The 19,674-nt window shown below is 43.2% G+C and overlaps 1 protein-coding gene across 1 annotated transcript in view; it reads right to left on the bottom strand.

The window, feature by feature from the left end:
• Window positions 1-11,612, bottom strand: part of UBQLN1 (ubiquilin 1) — a 35,122-nt gene extending 23,510 nt beyond the window's left edge. The window contains exon 1 of the mRNA XM_084834226.1: window positions 11,266-11,612. Coding sequence (XP_084690352.1) covers window positions 11,266-11,430 — 165 coding nt within the window. The 5' untranslated portion in view covers window positions 11,431-11,612. The remainder of the gene's footprint in view (window positions 1-11,265) is intronic.
• Window positions 11,613-19,674: the final 8,062 nt, after the last annotated feature.

The raw sequence follows: 19,674 nt of genomic DNA, 5'->3' as shown, positions 1-19,674 counted from the left end.
GGAGTAAGTTCCAGCTTACTGCTTAGAACACACATAAAACTGCATTGTTAAGCCGTTTTTGTTCTCTGCTCAACTGGCACCAAAGTTGCAGAAAAAGAAATAGGACAGGGCCAGATGATGGATGGGGCATACAGTAGCAGAAAGACTTAAAATGTCAGCCAGCATTTTCCAAGCAAGCACCTGATGCTACACTCTCCCAGTCCTGCCTGGCACAGAACTTATATGCAGCACCTTTATCAGCTGCAAGCAAACCCTGATCAGAAAAGCACAGTACCTGTATTATTTGACATTTTGCTAGAGCAGCAAAACTTTCAAGCTTATGAGTTGACATACAGAGCTGCGGTAGAGCATCTAAGAGGGCCAAGGACAGAGGGGGGTAGACACCACCACCTAACACCCTTGCCACACTGTCTTCATATTACTTCATGCAGGGCGCTGTGCTAGAGCAGCAAAGTGTTTCAAGGCTTGGAGTTGAGATACTGCACTGTTAGAGAGGTAAGTGGGTAGTGGGTGGAGGCAAGCAGGCAGGCGAGACTGAGAAACTTGCTAGGTACAGAGTTGAGACACCATGCTGGAGCAAAAAGTGTTCCAATGGTCAGAGTTGAGGTACTGCACTGAAAGAGCAACAGACTGTTGAAGTTTTGAGTTGAGAAATTCAATGAAGGAGCAGCAATTAGGCAGAGGTGGGCCGATGTCAATACAGATGTTCATATCTCTAGAATATCTAGCAAGATGCCTACCTCTCCCTCTTCTAGCACTGGAACTGCCAGGGATGCAGTGTTGCTGCTTCCTCCTCTACAAAATGAGATATCTCTGCAGTGGGAGTGGGCTGGCACCCACTAGCAGCAGCGTCAGACCTGGGGTAAAGCCGCTGTGTCTGCTCCAAATTGCTCCTGCCTGCAAATACTGGATGTCTGAGTGAGGGTTGGGGGATTCGGCTGGTCATGGGCAGTGCCAGCAGCAACTCTTTATCTGTCCCTGTGGGCACCATGTGCTTTGCAACCACCATGAACTGGTTTCATAATGTACTAATACGTTACACACTTTAGTGCTTGTTTGTACAATAGATCATAGTGTGTATGTGTATAATAATGTTCACACACACAAACTAATTATGACACACACACACACACACACACAGCACAATGAGCACAGTGAGAGAATAGTAAAATATAATACTGACACGCTAGCAAAACAGGTAGTACAGAATTCCAAATAAAACCTAGCTTATAGAACTAGGGCCAAAATATGGGAGCGGGGAGTGGAGGGGAGGTGTAGGGGGAAGGGAAGCGGCACAGCTTATATATCTAAGGTCTAACAAAAACAGGACAGACTAAGTAACAAACAGCAAGAATAAATGAAACAATTTCTTCAGGAAGGATAAGGGTGTGAATGAATGGGAAAGGAAGGATTTCAGGAAATAAGACTGGAAAGTTGGAATAAGGATTGGTTGGAAGGATAAGGAATCAGGAAGGATTAAGTACACAAGCCACAAATCATTCCTGTCTCACTCCCTAAAGTTCAAATGAGATAGAACCTGCAAAGAGCAGAGAACAGACTAGAGCAAAGTATTATATAAGACTCAAGTTCCCTCCCCATGATTGCCCACTATGACTGGGCAAGTCCTTGTAAACCATTCCCTGTGTTTAGAAGGTAGATCTGTCAATCGCTAAGCTCCTCTCTACTGCAGCCCCCCCCCCCCCCCGCATTTGCTACATATAGTAGAGTTTAGGGGAAGTTAGGAATATTTGTAGACATAAAGTCTGCCCTTCTCCCAGAGTTTTGGAAAGGTGCAAATTTGGTACTGGTTGCTTCAGATGGAAACTTACTTTTCCTCAGAAAACCACAGAATCCCTGTGAAGAGGCCCAATTCAATTTGGGATTTGGCCTAATCCAAGGCACATTCCTATCATTTTGAATTGTGCCTGGAAATGGACAGTAGCCAGATCAGGTAATTAAGAACTGGCAAGATAGCTATTCCCAGTTAGAAACCTAGCTGGTGCATTCTGTACTAATGGAAGTTCTGATGTCTTAAGAAATATGAAATCAATCCATAAAGAATCTGGAGGAAGGATTAGAGAAGACTAAGCAGACTTTCCAGTGGTTGGGCACAGGAGTTCAGTGTCGTGCACTGTTCTTTGTCCCTGCTCATGACTACTAGAATTAAGGGGAAAAAATAAGAGATTACAGAATTATCTTTTCCTTATTGCAGAATTTGTTTTTGACTTATTTGGCTACGACCTCAATCCTAGCAATTTATGCCAGCACATCTGACTGTCCTATTACAACAGTATATAAAGTCTAACAAAATGGTAGGTTTGCTAAAATATAATATTCTTGGGCTTGGAAAGGAAGGTCAGTCTAAAATAAGGTTGTATGGAGTTAAGAAAAGGCATTTTATTTAATCAAGACAGAATTCCAGCAAAGAAAACTGGAAAAATGAGCAGAAAGTGCAGAGGTTAAAAAGTGTTTTGTTTCTTTTTCTGTTTACCAGCCTTCTTGATACTGGGGCAGTTTGCAATCAGCTTGCATGTCAGGCAACACTTCCCTAATTATCTGCTTGGATGCAGCCTGCCATGTTGTCCGAACCAGGGCAGCATGGCTTGTTTGAGGGGAAACAACCCCAAATCACCCTACATCAACCCATGGGTTGAGTGTTGTTTAACCGTCAAGCAAGCCTGTTGCTTGGGTTTAGAGAACACAACAGGTTTATTTAAGCTGCAGGGGCTTGTTTTAACCATGCAAACTGGGTCACTAAGCCAGTTCACACAATCACCACAGCCCACTATGGCTTATTTAAGTCACAGAAGTTTGTGGTACGGGCTGGTGGCCATTTTAAAAATTCAACTCCCAGCACGCCGGGGTGGTGGTGTTCCATGGTTTGTTCTGTCATCTGATCCTGGGCGGCAGAGGTTGTTTGAGGTTAAACAACCATGGGTTATTTGAGGGTTAACCCCCAAACCACCCTTGTTACCTGGGTTCGGACGATACCACATGCTGCACGTGGGCCTCGAATGGGTACCTTGGTGTCTGCAGGCACTGCAGCTTATCATGGCTTAAATAAGCCATTGTGGACACAGTGATCATGTGAACGAGGTTGCTGTCTCACTGGGCTGGTTTGAATGATTGCAGCAAGGAGAACAATCCACAGTGGCTTATTTCTGCCACAAGTGGCAGCCCATGAGTTATTTGAGGGTTGCTGCCCCCTTAAACAAGCCATGCCACCAGGGTTCAAATGACACAGAAAGTTGTGCCAGCAAGACTAATTAGGGAGACCAGACCAGCACGCGCAGTGGGATTAACCAAGCCACATTCGTGCAAATCGGGTTACTGTGTAGTTGAAAAGAAAACAAATTCAGGCTATTAATACCCTATTCCTGAAATGTGTTTTGTTTTTGTTTATAAAAATCATTTAAATCGAGTACTTACACTGACATCAGATTAATGGTGAAAACTTCATGTCATAAAAGCCAATGGCAAAAGCCTTCCAATGATTTTAATGAAGCTTGGGTTGCAGGCCAATCCTATGCACATTTACGTGGAGTAAGTCCCACCAAGTTCAATGGGACATAGTCTCAATTAAAAGCATACAGAACTGAAGCCTTTGGCCTGTTCCATGCATGTTTGGCGCCTGTTAACTGCAGGTAATGACTTGCATGTTGAAAGCTATAGTTTTTCACCAGCTCAAAAGAAATTATTTACATTCAGTTAAGTCACCTAATGTTGAGCAAGCAAGATCTTGTGATATATTAACACTTGAAAAATACCCTTATCTTAGAAACACTGAAGTCAAAGCATCAAATGTATAGCTAAAATGACAACTAAAATGAAGCAGGCCTCTAGAGTGTAATAATTGCTTCCTGGTGACTAGGTAGAAAAGGCCTGGGATTTTTGTGTTTATTGTAAATTCAAGAGTTGGTCTTTTTTTTTTTTCCTTTTGGGGCCATTAATGTGTCATATATTACTAACACAAGTACATGTAGGAAGGTATCCTAAAATGTTGTGGATCTGTTCATAGGGCTGGAGTGAAGTACATTGGCCTTATTTGTAGAAGTTTGTAGTTCATTACTCACATATTGCATTTTTAATTATAAGCTTTAGAAGCCATAATTACTGCATTAACCAAACATTACAATGACCTTATAGAGTTGTTCAAACTTAAGGCAAGTTTGAACTACAGTGTGCTTACAACCTGAAGAATAATGCCTTTTCTGGTTTCTTAATAAGATAACAAGTTTTATGCATTTTACTTCATTACTAAGATCACAAGAATAAACACTGTTTTTGAACTGAAATAAAATATATTAGGTATCTAAGCTCAAAGAATGAACAGTGCTAGATTATGGCAGTTAGTAAAACCATGGCAAAATGTTAGCATATCTGATGGAGATGGACAGAAGCGCCAACCCTCTATTTGAAGTTAGATCAGAGATAAACCTGAGAGTTACTGCCTGTTACTGTAAAATATCAATTGATTCTGACTGACCTTTAGCACAAGTGAAATATTCTGCACACTTAATTGGGAGAAGTCCCAATGAACTCAAGGAATCTTTCTTCTGAGTAAACATGCATAGGAGTGCACTGAGCTTTAGAAATGGAATCCAGAATTATTACAGAGAGCTTCAGCTATTGGGCAGTATGGAAATGTAATAAATAAAATATAATACAGGAGCTGAACACAGTAACTTTTGTGAAAATTCACATATGGCTGATACATATTTGAATGAAATTATTCCAGAAACAACTGAATTTCTTTGTAATAGTACTTATATATGTAAACAATGATTTGACAAAATAAGCTACTAATTTGTCATTATACAATAGTGAACTGCTTGAATTGAACACGTTGATATTTAAAATCATTAATAGCCTCTGTGTAGTATAACACAAAAACAAGCTGGGCTTTATTAACATTTCAAATAAGGTCCACATATGAGAAATCATTACACATATGTTCCATACCCAGAAACAACTTCTTGAAACTTCACATCTGAAACTTTGCTTTGACTACATATCTGCCACCTGTAATCATCAGAGCATATCTCACATCTGGAGTTTGGAGACCAGGGAAAGAAAAATATTTTTATTTTCTAAGCACTAACATTGAATTTTTGAGTGCCTAGGATTTTTCCAACCCTGGCTTGGACAATTACTATGTCACACAGGCACAACATCTGTCTTTTTACCAAACAGTGCTTCTAATGTGGGATAATTCAAAGAGTTCTGAAATCACTTGTTTTTTTTTTAAACTTTGCTTCGCCAGCTCTGAGAAGTTGTTACAGTTCTCCAGAGTGAAAGCATGATTACATTCCTTCCAATGGTAAGGAACAGATACAATGAAGGCATTTCATCAGATAGCTAACTTGAGCAAATTGAATCTAACCTTGGCTGTAGCCTTGCCAGCACCAGCACACAATCCAATTGTAGCTGGAATATGAGCCACGTTTTTGCTAAAGGAATGTATACGGCTACATCATTAGGACAACCCCACCCTACAATGACCTGGTTCACACGATCAAAACAAGCCATGGTGGCTTGTTTAACTTGGCAGTGCATGCCCAGTACCATTAGCTGAATTTCCTGGCTGGGTGCAGTTTGTCATCCAAACCTAGGTGGCATGGCTTGTTTGAGGGAAAAACAACACTCAAATAACTCAACCACAAGTCACGGGTTATTTGAGGCTTGTTTTTCTCTCAAACAAGCCATGCTGCCTAGGTTTGGATGACACAAGCTGCACCCAGGTGGTAATTAGGTTAATGGTGCCCAGCATGCACCGCCAATTTAAACAAGCCACCATGGCTTGTTTTGATCATGCGAACAAAGTCAGCGTAGGGTGGGCTCTTCCTATTGATGTAGCAATATACAGCTGTGAGAAGTCGTCTGTGAACCCCTTAGGATTGTCACATATTTCTAACCAAAAACGTTATTCTATCTTAATCTAAACCCATGATCCTAGATAAAGAACAATAAATAACCTGATTAAACAAATGACACACAAACACCATGCTTTATTTATCCACAACTGGATAAATATGTTTATCAACATTCAATATACAGCTGTGAAAAAGAATGTGAACCTTTAGATTCAGTAGATAGCCTGGTAGCACCCCCTTGAGCAGCAATGACTTCAAGTAAGCGCTTCCTGTAACTGTTGGTCAGTCTCTCAAATCAATTTTGAGGAATTTTGTCCCATTCCTCTTTGCAGAAGTGCCTCAACTCAGTGACATTTAAGGGCTTCGTTGCCAGAACAGCTCGTTTCAGCTTCTGCCACAATCTTTCGAAAGCATTTAGGTCTGGACTTTGACTAGGCCATTCTAAAACATGGAATTTCTTCTTCTGTAGCCATTCTTTTGTAGATCCACTTTTATGTTTAGGATCATTGTCCTGTTGCGTAGCCCACTTTCGGTTCAACTCACAGATGGATAGCCTGACATTCTCCTCTAGAATCTTCTGATAACACTGGAGAATCCAAGGTTGTGTCCATGATGGCAAGCTGTCCAGGTCCTGAGGCAGCAAAGCAGGTCCAAACCATCACATTCCCACCACCATGCTTGACAGTTGGGATGAGGTTTTTCTGTTTGGACTCAGTGTTTGTTTTTTGCCCAACATAAAATTTCTCATTGAGGGCAAGAAGTTCTACCTACCTTTGACTCATCTGGTCAGAGAACATTGTTCCAGAAGTCTTGGGGATCATCTATGTGATGATCCCCAAGATCATCTAGAGAACTTCAGATAGGCAGCAATGTTCTTTTTAGAGAGCAGTGGTTTCCTCCTGACTGTCCTTCCACGAACACCATTCTTGTTCATTCTTTTTTGGATCACTGACTCATGAACATTCACATTCGCCAAGGCAAAAGTGGCCTGCAGATCCTTGGATACTCTGGAGTTCTATCCGACTTCCTGGATGATGTGTCCATTTGTTCTTGGAGAGATTTTGGTAAGACGACTGCTCCTGGCAAGAATGACTGTGGTCTTGAACTGTCTCCGTTTGTAGACTGTCTGACAGTCGATTGGTGGAGCCCAAAATCCTTAAAAATGGTTTTCTAACCCTTTCTAGACTGATGAACAGCAAGAACGGCTTTCCTGAGGTCCTCAGAGATGTCTTTTGATTGTGTTTCCACACAACCATATGGTGAAGACCAAACTCACAAAGTTTCTGATCCTTTTATAGGGTGCAGCCTCCCAAACTCACCCCAAAGAACTACCTAATTACGTAAAACACCTGATTCGAATTATTCTCTTTAATTGAGCTGATGCAACCAGGGGTCCACTTATTTTTGCACATACCCTGACTCTTAAGTACTCATTCTTTGCCTAATTTATACATTATTTCATAAGACATGGACTTCGTTAATATAAAGCCTACTGGATATTTAGAAAATGACTGGTTTTGATTCACAAAGGCTATCATGGTAAAACTATGGAATTTCTGTAATTATCATTAGCATTCACAAAGTTTTTCTCACCACTGTACATTCCTTTAGCAAAAACCTGACTCATGTTCCAGCTACGATTGGATTGCGTGCTGTTGCTGGCAAGGATACAACCAAAGTTAGATTCAATTTGCTCAAGTTAGCTCTCTGATGAAATGCCTTCATTGTATCTGTCCCTTACCATTGGAACGAGCGTAATCATGCCTTCACTTTGGAGAATTGTAATAACTTTTCAGAGCTGGCAAAGCAAAGCTTCAATAAAGAACAAGTGATGTCAGATCTCACTGAATCATTTCAAGCCACAGTGGCTTGTCTGATCATGCGAACTGGCCCAATGTATCAACCAATGGGCCAGAGCAAAAAGCTCCACCACCACAACATGCGATACAATTGCACCATGTAATGTGGGCAAGGAGAACACTGCATTGTTGCTAGCTGCACCACACATTAGTATGTGTGGATTCATTTGAGCTTCTGATTTTGCAACTGCAGTTGCAAAAGGCATAATCATCAGGCCTTCGAGTAACTTACACCCGCTTCACAGATTGCACCTCTTGGAATTTTTGGATAGAAGCTAATAGCTGGATAAACTACCCAGAAAACTTGAGCTGCCCAGGGAGCTTCAGCTACTGGGTGGTATAGAAATTAAATAAATAAATATCCCCAATTTCAGTCCAAAACCGGAATGCAAGACAATATTTATTTATTTATTGCATTTATACCCCGCCTTTTTTCCTCTTGCAAGGAACCCAAGGCGGCTTACATTATCCTCCTCCTCTCCATTTTATCCTCACAACAACAACCCTGTGAGGTGGGTTGGGCTGAGAGTGTGTGACTGGCCCAAAGTCACCCAATGAGCTTCCATGGCAGCGTGGGGACTAGAACCCGGATCTCCCAGCTCCTAGTTCAACACTCTTGCCACTACACCACACTGGCTCTCTATAATGAATTATATAATATAATATAAATCTCTATAATATAATTATATAATATAATGAGCTCAACTCCAATGCATACCAAACTATTTGCTTCTCTGGAAACTTCACCTTCTCTGCACATATTGGGTAAGACACCCTTATCTTTTCTTTTAAGAAATGTTTTTAAATAACATATCCCCTTTTAAGGCAAATCTAAGTTTATTCAATTTATACTGAACTGTTTGTTTTTCCATCTCTGGTTTACAGGTACTTTCCATTAAAAAAACCTTTCAAAAGCCCAATTATTTGGCTCATTATGGCAGAAGCCAAAATAACATGTTGGCTCTAGTGTTTGAAGCCATTTCTACCCCTGAGCCAGTGAAGAAGCTACCATAATTTAAAAGGTCTTAAGGGGGTAGGGACAGCACCTCAAGGTTCACAAGAATTGAAAGCCTGGAAGAACAAGATTATGGCTCTGAAATATTTCTCAAGATTTTACACAAAGGTTTGTCTCAGAGCTGAACTCATGATTTCTCACAAGTACTCTGATCTAGTATTTCATTCTCTGCTCCTTTTCCTGCTGATCTTCCTCGCTCTACCCCTAATCATCAGTGCATATCACACAAATGACTTTGGCAGCAGCTGTGCATTATGGCTGGAAGGCAGACACTTACAAAGGGGGGAATGAAGCAAGGCATTCCCCAGGAAACACAAGAACTGGGGTACATGCCAGGATGCAGGAGAAAAGTTCAATACAAGCTGGGTTCCGGGATCATTAACTCAGATCTGTAAGATTTATGCTTGCAGAAAACAAAAGCAAGGGGATTATTAAACTGGACTTAATACTTGCGACAACGAGTCTTAGTTTTTCAGGCAGAACTAGTTTGAGCTTAATTAAAATAGCTATTATGAAGGTATACATCCTGACTGTTTTAAAAGGAAAATGAAGTACTTTTAAAAACAAAGAATTCTTATTTGAGGACAGCAGTTTATAAATTCCCTCAACCAAAGCTTCACACAGAAGAATTATGCAATTCTGTCCATGTTACAAGAATCCAGTGTTAACAGCAATACAAAGAAACCCCTAAACTCTTTTAAACACTTATCCACAGTGAAGATATGAAATGAAATATGTTGCAACTCTTACCAATTTAAAAGTGTAGACAATACTAGAAATAAAAGACATACTTGAGCACTTCTAAAATGTTATGTAGCTTATTCCTAAAAGCAACCAAACTGCAGTGTTTTAATACACTCAACTAAACACTCAAAATTGGCTGGCATTGTTGCTATTATTCAACTTGTTAGGACAGCAATAAATTATTGTCTCATCAGTTTCATATTCCTGCTCTTTGGCTATAGGAATCAAATAATATGGAACTCTACACAGTATCTACTCCACTATCAATATCAGATTTTAAAAGCCATCTAATACTATAAAAATAAGATTCCCAATAACTTATTACAGGATGTCCTCAGCATATTTAAGGAATAATGAGATTAGAAATCTCATCACAACTGTGATAAGCTACAGTAATTCATAGTTATGTAGCCACAGTAATTGTAGCTCTTACTAGCGCATCTATCTCCCTTCTGCTCTATTTTCTAAGTCTTTTTTTACTATTGCAATGCTGAGAACATTAACATATCACAGTAACTTTCTGATACAGAACTAAAAATAACAAGGCCTAGTTAATAACACTTCACAAACTGAGGTTTAGAAGGAAGTACTGAGACAGTTGTGCTGATGACTCGGCATATGCTATGTTCAAGTGCAAAATATAAAGACACCCGTGGATTTTCAAATAAAATCCTGTAAACTTTTAACGTACATACTGGTTCAGCTACTAGTATTTGAAACAGGAGATGTAACAATACTGCATTAGATGAAATCAATCTTGTGTCTGGAACTTAAAATGCAGTGAGCTGCTTCAAATGTGACAGATTATCCTCACAGAAAGTACTTTCACATAGGAAACATGTAAGCCATATGGAGATTATTGTGGCTTTCCAACATGTGTACATGAAAACAGAATAAGACACATTCCATTGCTACATATAACATACACCCTAGACACGGCTTATATTTGTTATTAAACATAAGCAGAGCTGTGCTGGATCAAACCAAAGGCCTATCTAATCCAGTACTGTTTCCACAATCAGGTGCCTATGGGAAGCCCACAAGCATGACATGAGCCCAAAGCACCCTCCCATTCACGTTCCCCAGCAACTGGTATTAGAGGTATACTGCCTCTGGTACTGGTAGTAATATGTAGCCATCATGACTAGTAACCATTTCTATATAAACATGATAGTTTATAGTAGGAGAAAATCTGCCACGCCTGAAATGGCTCTCAACCTTTCACTGGTTCCCCACTCTACTAGCAGTTTGCTACATACACACAGGACAGTGCTCCAGACCTCGCTCCTTTGTGTTCTCTTCTAGACAAAGCCGCCGCATCTCTGTAACAACCCCCTACCCCCAGCACTATAACCAGGACCTTGCCACCAGCGTGTCTACTCCGACTTCCTTCAAGGCTTCTACTGTACGCGCACTTATTTGGGAGTAAGTCCCCTGAACGACACGGGCCTTGCAAATAAGCACGCCCAGGACCGGGCTGAGCCTCTTCCCCCTTCAAACCCACCTGAAGGAATAACGAGAGAGGGAGACGCGTTCCGTTTGCAGCCTAGTCCCTCCGATCCCTTTTCAGGCCTTCAATAAGGCAAGAGCTCCGCCCGCGTCAGCGGCTCGGCTGGTGACTACGCAGAGGCGCCGCGTCGATGATTGCTCTCGGCTCGCCCAGGAAGAGAAGGGAGGCGCCGGTGGGAGCCGGTTCCCCACAATTCCCCCCAACCACCGCGCGGTGGTACCGGCCACGCCCCTCCCCCCTTCATACCTCTCGCTCCCGCCTCACCTGCCGGATGCTGCTCGTCTCTGGCACCGCGAACTCCTCCTTCTCTTTGGGGGTCTTCACGGTGACTTTGATAATCCGCGGCTCCGAGGCGGAGGCAGAGGCGGCCGGGGCGGGGGTCTCACTGGGGCTCTGGGGCCCGGGAGGGCTCTCACCGCTCTCAGACATGGCGCGCGCGCAGGGAAGGAAGGAGGGAGGGAGAACGGGCGGGCAGCAGAGAGGCCTCCTTTACTCGTTAGCCAAGCCGCGCGCTGAACGCTGGGTAACGCCGACCCTCCCCTCGCCTCTCACCCCTTCGCAGCTTCTCTCTCGCGCGCGCACCCCGACGCTGTAATAGCTCTCCCACTCTCGGAGAGTTCAACGGAAACAGCCCGGCTCAGCTGAGGCGCCTGCTGATGACGTCACGAATCGGGGAAGTTACTAGAAAAGAGGAACCGACTGGGCTGGGGCTGGACAGATAGAGCTCGTACTGATGCGCATGTGCCAAGGTGGGGGAAAGGAAGTTCAGAACGCGTGCGCATTTATTGCGCATGTCGACCTGTAATAAAGCGTCCGGGCTGATACTCGGGCGAGAACGCGACAGCGAGGAAGTGCGTACGCGCTTGAGTGGTTATTTACGATGGTGGCGCAGTTTTTCGGATCAGAGGTGTGCCTTGCGCAGGGCTTGTTTGCAAGCTGGCGTACATTTTTTTTAGTACAATCTCCCAGCGCTTCTACGAGAAGAAGGAACTATCGCTAGACCACCATTTCTGAGCTTCCTTGCGCGACGATTTGGAAGTAAGGTCCGCTGAACACAGTGGAATTTCCAAGTAAATACACAGAGGAGCTACAGGCTGGTGTCTAAGATCAGCACATGTAGCCCACTGAAAGAGAAGATGCTCTCACAAATTATGATACTAGTAGGAAGGAGGTGGAGGCATACAGCCCTCCCACCTGTATCACAAGCCGGCTCTTACAGAAACTAAAAATACCCTGCCACGATATTGTTTGCCTGCAACTTCACGATTGCTCTTGGAGAAGGATGCTGGTGACAAGGTCCTAGTATAATGCTGGAAGAATGTAAGACATGAGATGGCTTTGTCTAGAAGAGAATCACTCTCTGAAACAGAATACCTGCTTTGTCATACAACCTCTGCCCTTTTTCTCTGAACTGTCTACTGCTTGAATGCCAATGAAATTACTTTATAGGTGACACACATGGAATACAAACCACTGTTGTACTGATAGCAAGGTCCCCCAAACACACACACTCCTTGTTTCATTTCCTCCTGAGTAAACTAGGCCTCAAAGTAGTTGTCAGAGAATCTGTCATAGATAAATTAGCTTTCTATCCAATATTGTAATTGTGCTTTTAGCTTAACTGCCTGGGGAGCATAGGAGCCCTGCTAAACACTGGGCGGGATCCAGTGCTGCCCTTTCACAAAAGAGTGTTTCCGCTCCTTTGGGCACTTGCCCCTGGAAGAGCTACATCGCAGCCACCAGTGGTAGGGGCTATGTGGGCACTAGGACTAGAGGGCCTGGGCCACCAATGGAAAAGCAACATTAGATCCTGCCCATAGAGTTAAATTCTAATGGCAACCATTTTAGGTAGTCCAACTGTCATCTTACCCAACTTTGACCTGGATATAAGTTCCACTGAAAAAATGACAACTGTAAAGATGGCCAGGATCAAATACTTTACAAAAAATGTAAAGACTAAATGGGAACTGCACTGATGTTCGCAGGGGAGAAGAGCAATTCTACTTGTCCTGTCAGGATTCTGACATCAAGCTTCTAGAGACAGCTTGCTTTGTGTGCCCCGCCACTGGGGCCAAGGCAGCCAAAACCTGAATAGACATCATCTATAGGGCAAGGGAGCCTGTTCCTTTATTCTAAGGCAAAAGCATACTCTCGCCGAGTCTGTAAACAAATATTATTACAACATGTTTGTAAGCACCCTTGAAGGTCTAAATAGAAAAGGTGGATATACATTGGTTAAGTAAAATCTGTTAAAAGCCTCATGTCATAAAGAAATTTCAATGTGTGTGTGTGTGTTTTTGTTCTGTATCAAACACTTAACTATTACACAACTTCAAAATTAGGAGGAAGTAGGATCTGAAATGAAGGGTTTCATTTCATTCTAGAAATAAGCCCACACCATATAGAGCCTTGTTTATACCTAGGAATGAAAGCTGACATGATGTGAAAGGAGTGTATCATTGCTTAATAACTAAGCCCTTCAAACTCACAGTCCACAGGAGTTCTTGTTGCAAAACTATGCCCTGAGGCTTCAGTTGGGTCTTATGCAGAGGGGTACCCTCATACTCCGCTTCATGGATCACTGCCTTGTTGTGGCGAAGGGGCTTGGGTAACTCAGTGAAGCCATAAGCTATGCTGTGCAGGGCCACCCAAGACGGACAGGTCATGGCAGAGAGTTCTGACAAAATGTGGTCCACTGGAGAAGGAAATGGCAACCCACTCCAGGATTCTTGCCAAGAAAACTCCATGGAACGTATCACAAGGCTAAAAGATATGATGCCGGAAGATGAGCCCCTCAGGTCGGAAGGTGTCCAATATACTACTGGGGAAGAGCAGAGGGTATTTCCAAGTAGCGCCAGAAAGAGTGAAGCTGCTGGGCCAAAGCCGAAAGGACACTCAGCTGTGGATGTGTCTGTGGTGAAAAGAAAGTCCGATGCTGTAAGGAACAATATTGTTTAGGAACCTGGAATGTCAGATCAATGAATCAAGGTAAGCTGGAGGTGGTCAAACATGAGATGGCAAGACTGAACATCGACATCTTGGGAATCAGCGAACTAAAATGGACAGGCATGGGCGAATTTAATTCAGGTGACCATCATATCTACTATTGTGGGCAAGAATCCCTTAGAAGAAATGGAGTAGCACTCATAGTCAACAAAAGGGTGGGAAAAGCAGTACTGGGGTACAATCTTAAAAATGATAGAATGATCTCAGTACGAATCCAAGGCAAACCATTCAACATCACAGTAATTCAAGTCTATGCCCCAACCACTGAGGCCGAAGAAGCTGAGGTTGATGGGTTCTATGAAGACCTACAACACCTTCTAGAACTAACACCAAAAAAAGATGTCCTCTTCATCATAGGGGATTGGAATGCCAAAGTAGGAAGTCAAGAAATAACTGGGATAACAGGCAAGCATGGCCTTGGTGTACAAAATGAAGCAGGACAAAGGCTAATAGAGTTTTGCCAAGAGAACACGCTGATCATAGCAAACACTCTTTTCCAACAGCACAAGAGGCGACTCTACACATGGACATCACCAGATGGTCAATATCGAAACCAGATTGATTATGTCCTTTGCAGCCAAAGATGGAGAAGCTCTATACAGTCAGTAAAACAAGACCTGGAGCTGACTGTGGTTCAGATCATGAGCTTCTTGTTGCAAAATTTCGGCTTAAATTGAAGAACGTAGGGAAAACCACTAAACCATTCAGGCATGACCTAAATCATGTTGTTGTTGTTCAGTCGTTCAGTCGTTTCCGACTCTTCGTGACCCCATGGACCATAGCACGCCAGGCCTTCCTGTCCTGCGCTCTCTACCGGAGCGTTCTCAAGTTCATATTCATTGCATCCGTGATGCTATCTAGCCATCTCATCCTCTGCCGTCCCCTTCTCCTTTTGCCTTCAGTCTTTCCCAGCATCAGGGTCTTTTCCAGGGAGTTTTCTCTTCGCATTAGGTGGCCAAAATATTGGAGCTTCAGCTTCATTATCTGTCCTTCCAATGAGCACTCAGGGTTGATTTCCTTTAGGATGGACTGATTTGACCTCCTTGCAGTCCAGGGGACTCGTAAGAGTCTTCTCCAGCACCACAGTTCGAAAGCATCAATTCTTCGGCGCTCAGCCTTCCTTATAGTCCAGCTCTCACAGCCATACATTACTACTGGGAAAACCATAGCTTTGATTAGACGGACCTTTGTCGGCAAGGTGATGTCTCTGCTTCTTACTATGCTGTCTAGGTTGGCCATAGCTTTCCTCCCAAGGAGCAAGCGTCTTTTAATTTCATGGCTACAGTCACCGTCTGCGGTGATCTTGGAGCCCAAGAAAGTAAAATCTGTCACTGCTTCCATTTCTTCCCCTTCTATATGCCAGGAAGTGATGGGGCCAGATGCCATGATCTTCGTTTTTTTAATGTTGAGTTTCAAACCAGCTTTTGCACTCTCCTCTTTCACCCTCAACAAGAGGCTCTTGAGATCCTCTTCGCTTTCTGTCATTAGGGCGGTATCGTCTGCATATCGGAGGTTGTTGATAATTCTCCCAGCAATCTTAATTCCGACCTCTGATTCATCCAACCCGGCATTTCTCATGATGTACTCTGCATATAAGTTAAATAAGCAGGGTGACAATATGCAGCCTTGTCGTACTCCTTTCCCAATTTTGAACCGATCGGTTGTTCCATGTCTGGTTCTTACTGTTGCTTCTTGACCCTCGTACAGGTTTCTCAGGAGACAGGTAAGGTGGTCTGGTACTCCCATCTCTTTCAGAATTTGCCACAGTTTGTTGTGATCCACACAATCAAAGGCTTTAGCGTAGTCAATGAAGCAGAAATAGACGTTATTCTGGAATTCTCTTGCTTTCTCCATGATGCAGCGAATGTTGGCGATTTGATCTCTAGTTCCTCTGCCTCTTCTAAACCCAGCTTGTACTTCTGGTAGTTCTCGGTTCGCATACTGCTGAAGCCTAGCTTGTAGGATTTTGAGCATCACCTTGCTGGCATGTGAAATGAGCACAATTGTGCGGTAGTTTGAACACTCTTTGGCGTTGCCCTTCTTTGGAATTGGAATGTAAACTGACCTTTTCTAGTCTTGTGGCCACTGTTGAGTGTTCCAGATTTGTTGGCATATTGAATGCAGCACTTTAACAGCATCATCTTTTAGGATTTTAAATAGCTCGGCTGGAATACTGTCATCTCCGCTAGCTTTGTTGTTACTAATGCTTCCTAAGGCCCACTTGACTTCACTCTCTAGGATGTCCGGCTCAAGTTCAGTGAGCGCACTATCATGGCTATCAGGGACATTCAGATCTTTCCTGTATAGTTCTTCTGTGTATTCTTTCCACCTCTTCTTAATCTCATCTGCTTCTGTTAGGTCCCTGCCTTCTTTGTCCTTTATCATGCCCGTCTTTGCACAAAACGTTCCCTTGAGATCTCCAATTTTCTTGAAGAGATCTCTAGTCTTTCCCATTCTGTTGTTTTCCTCGATTTCTTTGCATTGTTCATTTAAGAAGGCCTTCTTGTCCCTCCTTGCTATTCTCTGGAACTCTGCATTCAGTTGGGTATATCTTCCCCTTTCTCCCTTGCTTTTCGCTTCCCTTCTTTTGTGAGCTACTTGTAAAGCCTCATCAGACAGCCACTTGGCTTTCTTGCATTTCTTTTTCTTTGGGATGGATTTCGTTGCTGCCTCCTGATCAATGTTACGGACCTCCGTCCATAGTTCCTCAGGCACTCTGTCTATCAGGTCTAATCCCTGAAAATGATTCCTCACCCCCACTGTATATTCATAAGGGATATGATTTAGGTCATACCTGAACGGTTTAGTGGTTTTCCCGACGTTCTTCAATTTAAGCCGAAATTTTGCAAGAAGCAGCTCATGATCTGAGCCACAGTCAGCTCCAGGTCTTGTTTTTACTGACTGTATGGAGCTTCTCCATCTTTGGCTGCAAAGGACATAATCAATCTGATTTCGATATTGACCATCTGGTGATGTCCATGTGTAGAGTCGCCTCTTGTGCTGTTGGAAAAGAGTGTTTGCTATGATCAGCATGTTCTCTTGGCAAAACTCTATTAGCCTTTGTCCTGCTTCATTTTGTACACCAAGGCCATGCCTGCCTGTTATCCCGGTGATTTCTTGACTTCCTACTTTAGCATTCCAATCCCCTATGATGAAGAGGACATCTTTTTTTGGTGTTAGTTCTAGAAGGTGTTGTAGGTCTTCATAGAACCGATCAACCTCAGCTTCTTCGGCCTCAGTGGTTGGGGCATAGACTTGAATTACTGTGATGTTGAATGGTTTGCCTTGGATTCGTACTGAGATCATTCTATCATTTTTAAGATTGTACCCCAGTACTGCTTTTCCCACCCTTTTGTTGACTATGAGTGCTACTCCATTTCTTCTAAGGGATTCTTGCCCACAATAGTAGATATGATGGTCACCTGAATTAAATTCGCCCATGCCTGTCCATTTTAGTTCGCTGATTCCCAAGATGTCGATGTTCAATCTTGCCATCTCATGTTTGACCACCTCCAGCTTACCTTGATTCATTGATCTGACATTCCAGGTTCCTAAACAATATTGTTCTTTACAGCATCGGATTTTCTTTTCACCACCAGACACATCCACAGCTGAGTGTCCTTTCGGCTTTGGCCCAGCCGCTTCACTCTTTCTGGCGCTACTTGGAAATACCCTCTGCTCTTCCCCAGTAGCATATTGGACACCTTCCGACCTGAGGGGCTCATCTTCCGGCGTCATATCTTTTCGCCTTGTGATACGTTCCATGGGGTTTTCTTGGCAAGAATACTGGAGTGGGTTGCCATTTCCTTCTCCAGTGGACCACACTTTGTCAGAACTCTCTACCATGACCTGTCCATCTTGGGTGGCCCTGCACGGCATAGCTTATGGCTTCACTGAGTTACGCAAGCCCCTTCGCCACAACAAGGCAGTGATCCATGAAGGGGATCATATCCTAAATCATATCCCTTATGAATATACAGTGGAGGTGAGGAATAGATTTAAGGGATTAGACCTGACAGACAGAGTGCCTGAGGAACTATGGACGGAGGTCCATAACATTGTTCAGGAGGCAGCAACTCAATCCATCCCAAAGAAAAGGAAATCCAAGAAAGCAAAGTGGCTGTCTGATGAGGCTTTACAAGTAGCTGAGGAAAGAAGGGAAGCGAAAAGCAAGGGAGAAAGGGGAAGATATATCCAACTGAATACAGAGTTCCAGAGAATAGCAAGGAGAGACAAGGCAGCCTTCTTAAATGAACAATGCAAAGAAATTGAGGAAAACAACAGAATGGGAAAGACTAGAGATCTCTTCAAGAAAATCGGAGATCTCAAGGGAACGTTTTGTGCAAAGACGGGCATGATAAAGGACAAAGAAGGCAGGGACCTAACAGAAGCAGATGAGATTAAGAAGAGGTGGCAAGAATACACAGAAGAACTATACAGGAAAGATTTTATTTATTTATTTATTTCATTTCTATACCGCCCAATAGCCGAAGCTCGAAGATCTGAATGTCCCTGATAGCCATGATAGTGCGGTCACTGAACTTGAGCCGGACATCCTCGAGAGTGAAGTCAAGTGGGCCTTAGGAAGCATTACTAACAACAAAGCTAGCGGAGATGACAGTATTCCAGCTGAGCCATTTAAAATCCTAAAAGATGATGCTGTTAAAGTGCTGCACTCAATATGCCAACGAATTTGGAACACTCAACAATGACCACAAGACTGGAAAAGGTCAGTTTACATCCCAATTCCAAAGAAGGGCAACGCCAAAGAGTGTTCAAACTACCGCACAATTGCGCTCATTTCACATGCCAGCAAGGTGATGCTCAAAATCCTACAAGCTAGGCTTCAGCAGTATGCGAACCGAGAACTACCGGAAGTACAAGCTGGGTTTCGAAGAGGCAGAGGAACTAGAGATCAAATCGCCAACTTTTGCTGGATCATGGAGAAAGCAAGAGAATTCCAGAAAAAGGTCTATTTCTGCTTCATTGACTACGCTAAAGCCTTTGATTGTGTGGATCACAACAAACTGTGGCAAATTCTTAAAGGGATGGGAGTACCAGACCACCTTACCTGTCTCCTGAGAAACCTGTACGAGGGTCAAGAAGCAACAGTAAGAACCAGACATGGAACAACCGAGTGGTTCAAAATTGGGAAAGGAGTACGACAAGGCTGCATATTGTCGCCCTGCTTATTTAACTTATATGCAGAGTATATCATGAGAAACGCCGGGTTGGATGAATCACAGGTCAGAATTAAGAAGGCCGGGAGAATTATCAACAACCTCATATACGCAGATGATACCACCCTAATGGCAGAAAGCGAAGAGGATCTCAAGAGCTTCTTGTTGAGGGTGAAAGAGGAGAGTGCAAAAGCTGGTTTGAAATTCAACATTAAAAAAACGAAGATCATGGCATCTGGCCCCATCACTTCCTGGCATATAAAAGGGGAAGAAATGGAAGCAGTGACAGATTTTATTTTCTTGGGCTCCAAGATTACCCCAGACGGTGACTATAGCCATGAAATTGAAAGACGCTTGCTCCTTGGGAGGAAAGCTATGGCAAACCTAGACAGCATAGTAAGAAGCAGAGACATCACCTTGCTGACAAAGGTCCATCTAATCAAAGCTACGGTTTTCCCAGTAGTAATGTATGGTTGCGAGAGCTGGA

The sequence above is a fragment of the Heloderma suspectum genome, chromosome 2 (genome assembly GCF_057233095.1).
Source record: "Heloderma suspectum isolate Gila_16-S chromosome 2, 16-S_ref, whole genome shotgun sequence".
Lineage (NCBI taxonomy): Eukaryota > Metazoa > Chordata > Lepidosauria > Squamata > Helodermatidae > Heloderma > Heloderma suspectum.
The sequence above is the reverse complement of the archived record's forward strand: the minus strand, read 5'-3'. Positions and strand labels throughout refer to the sequence as shown.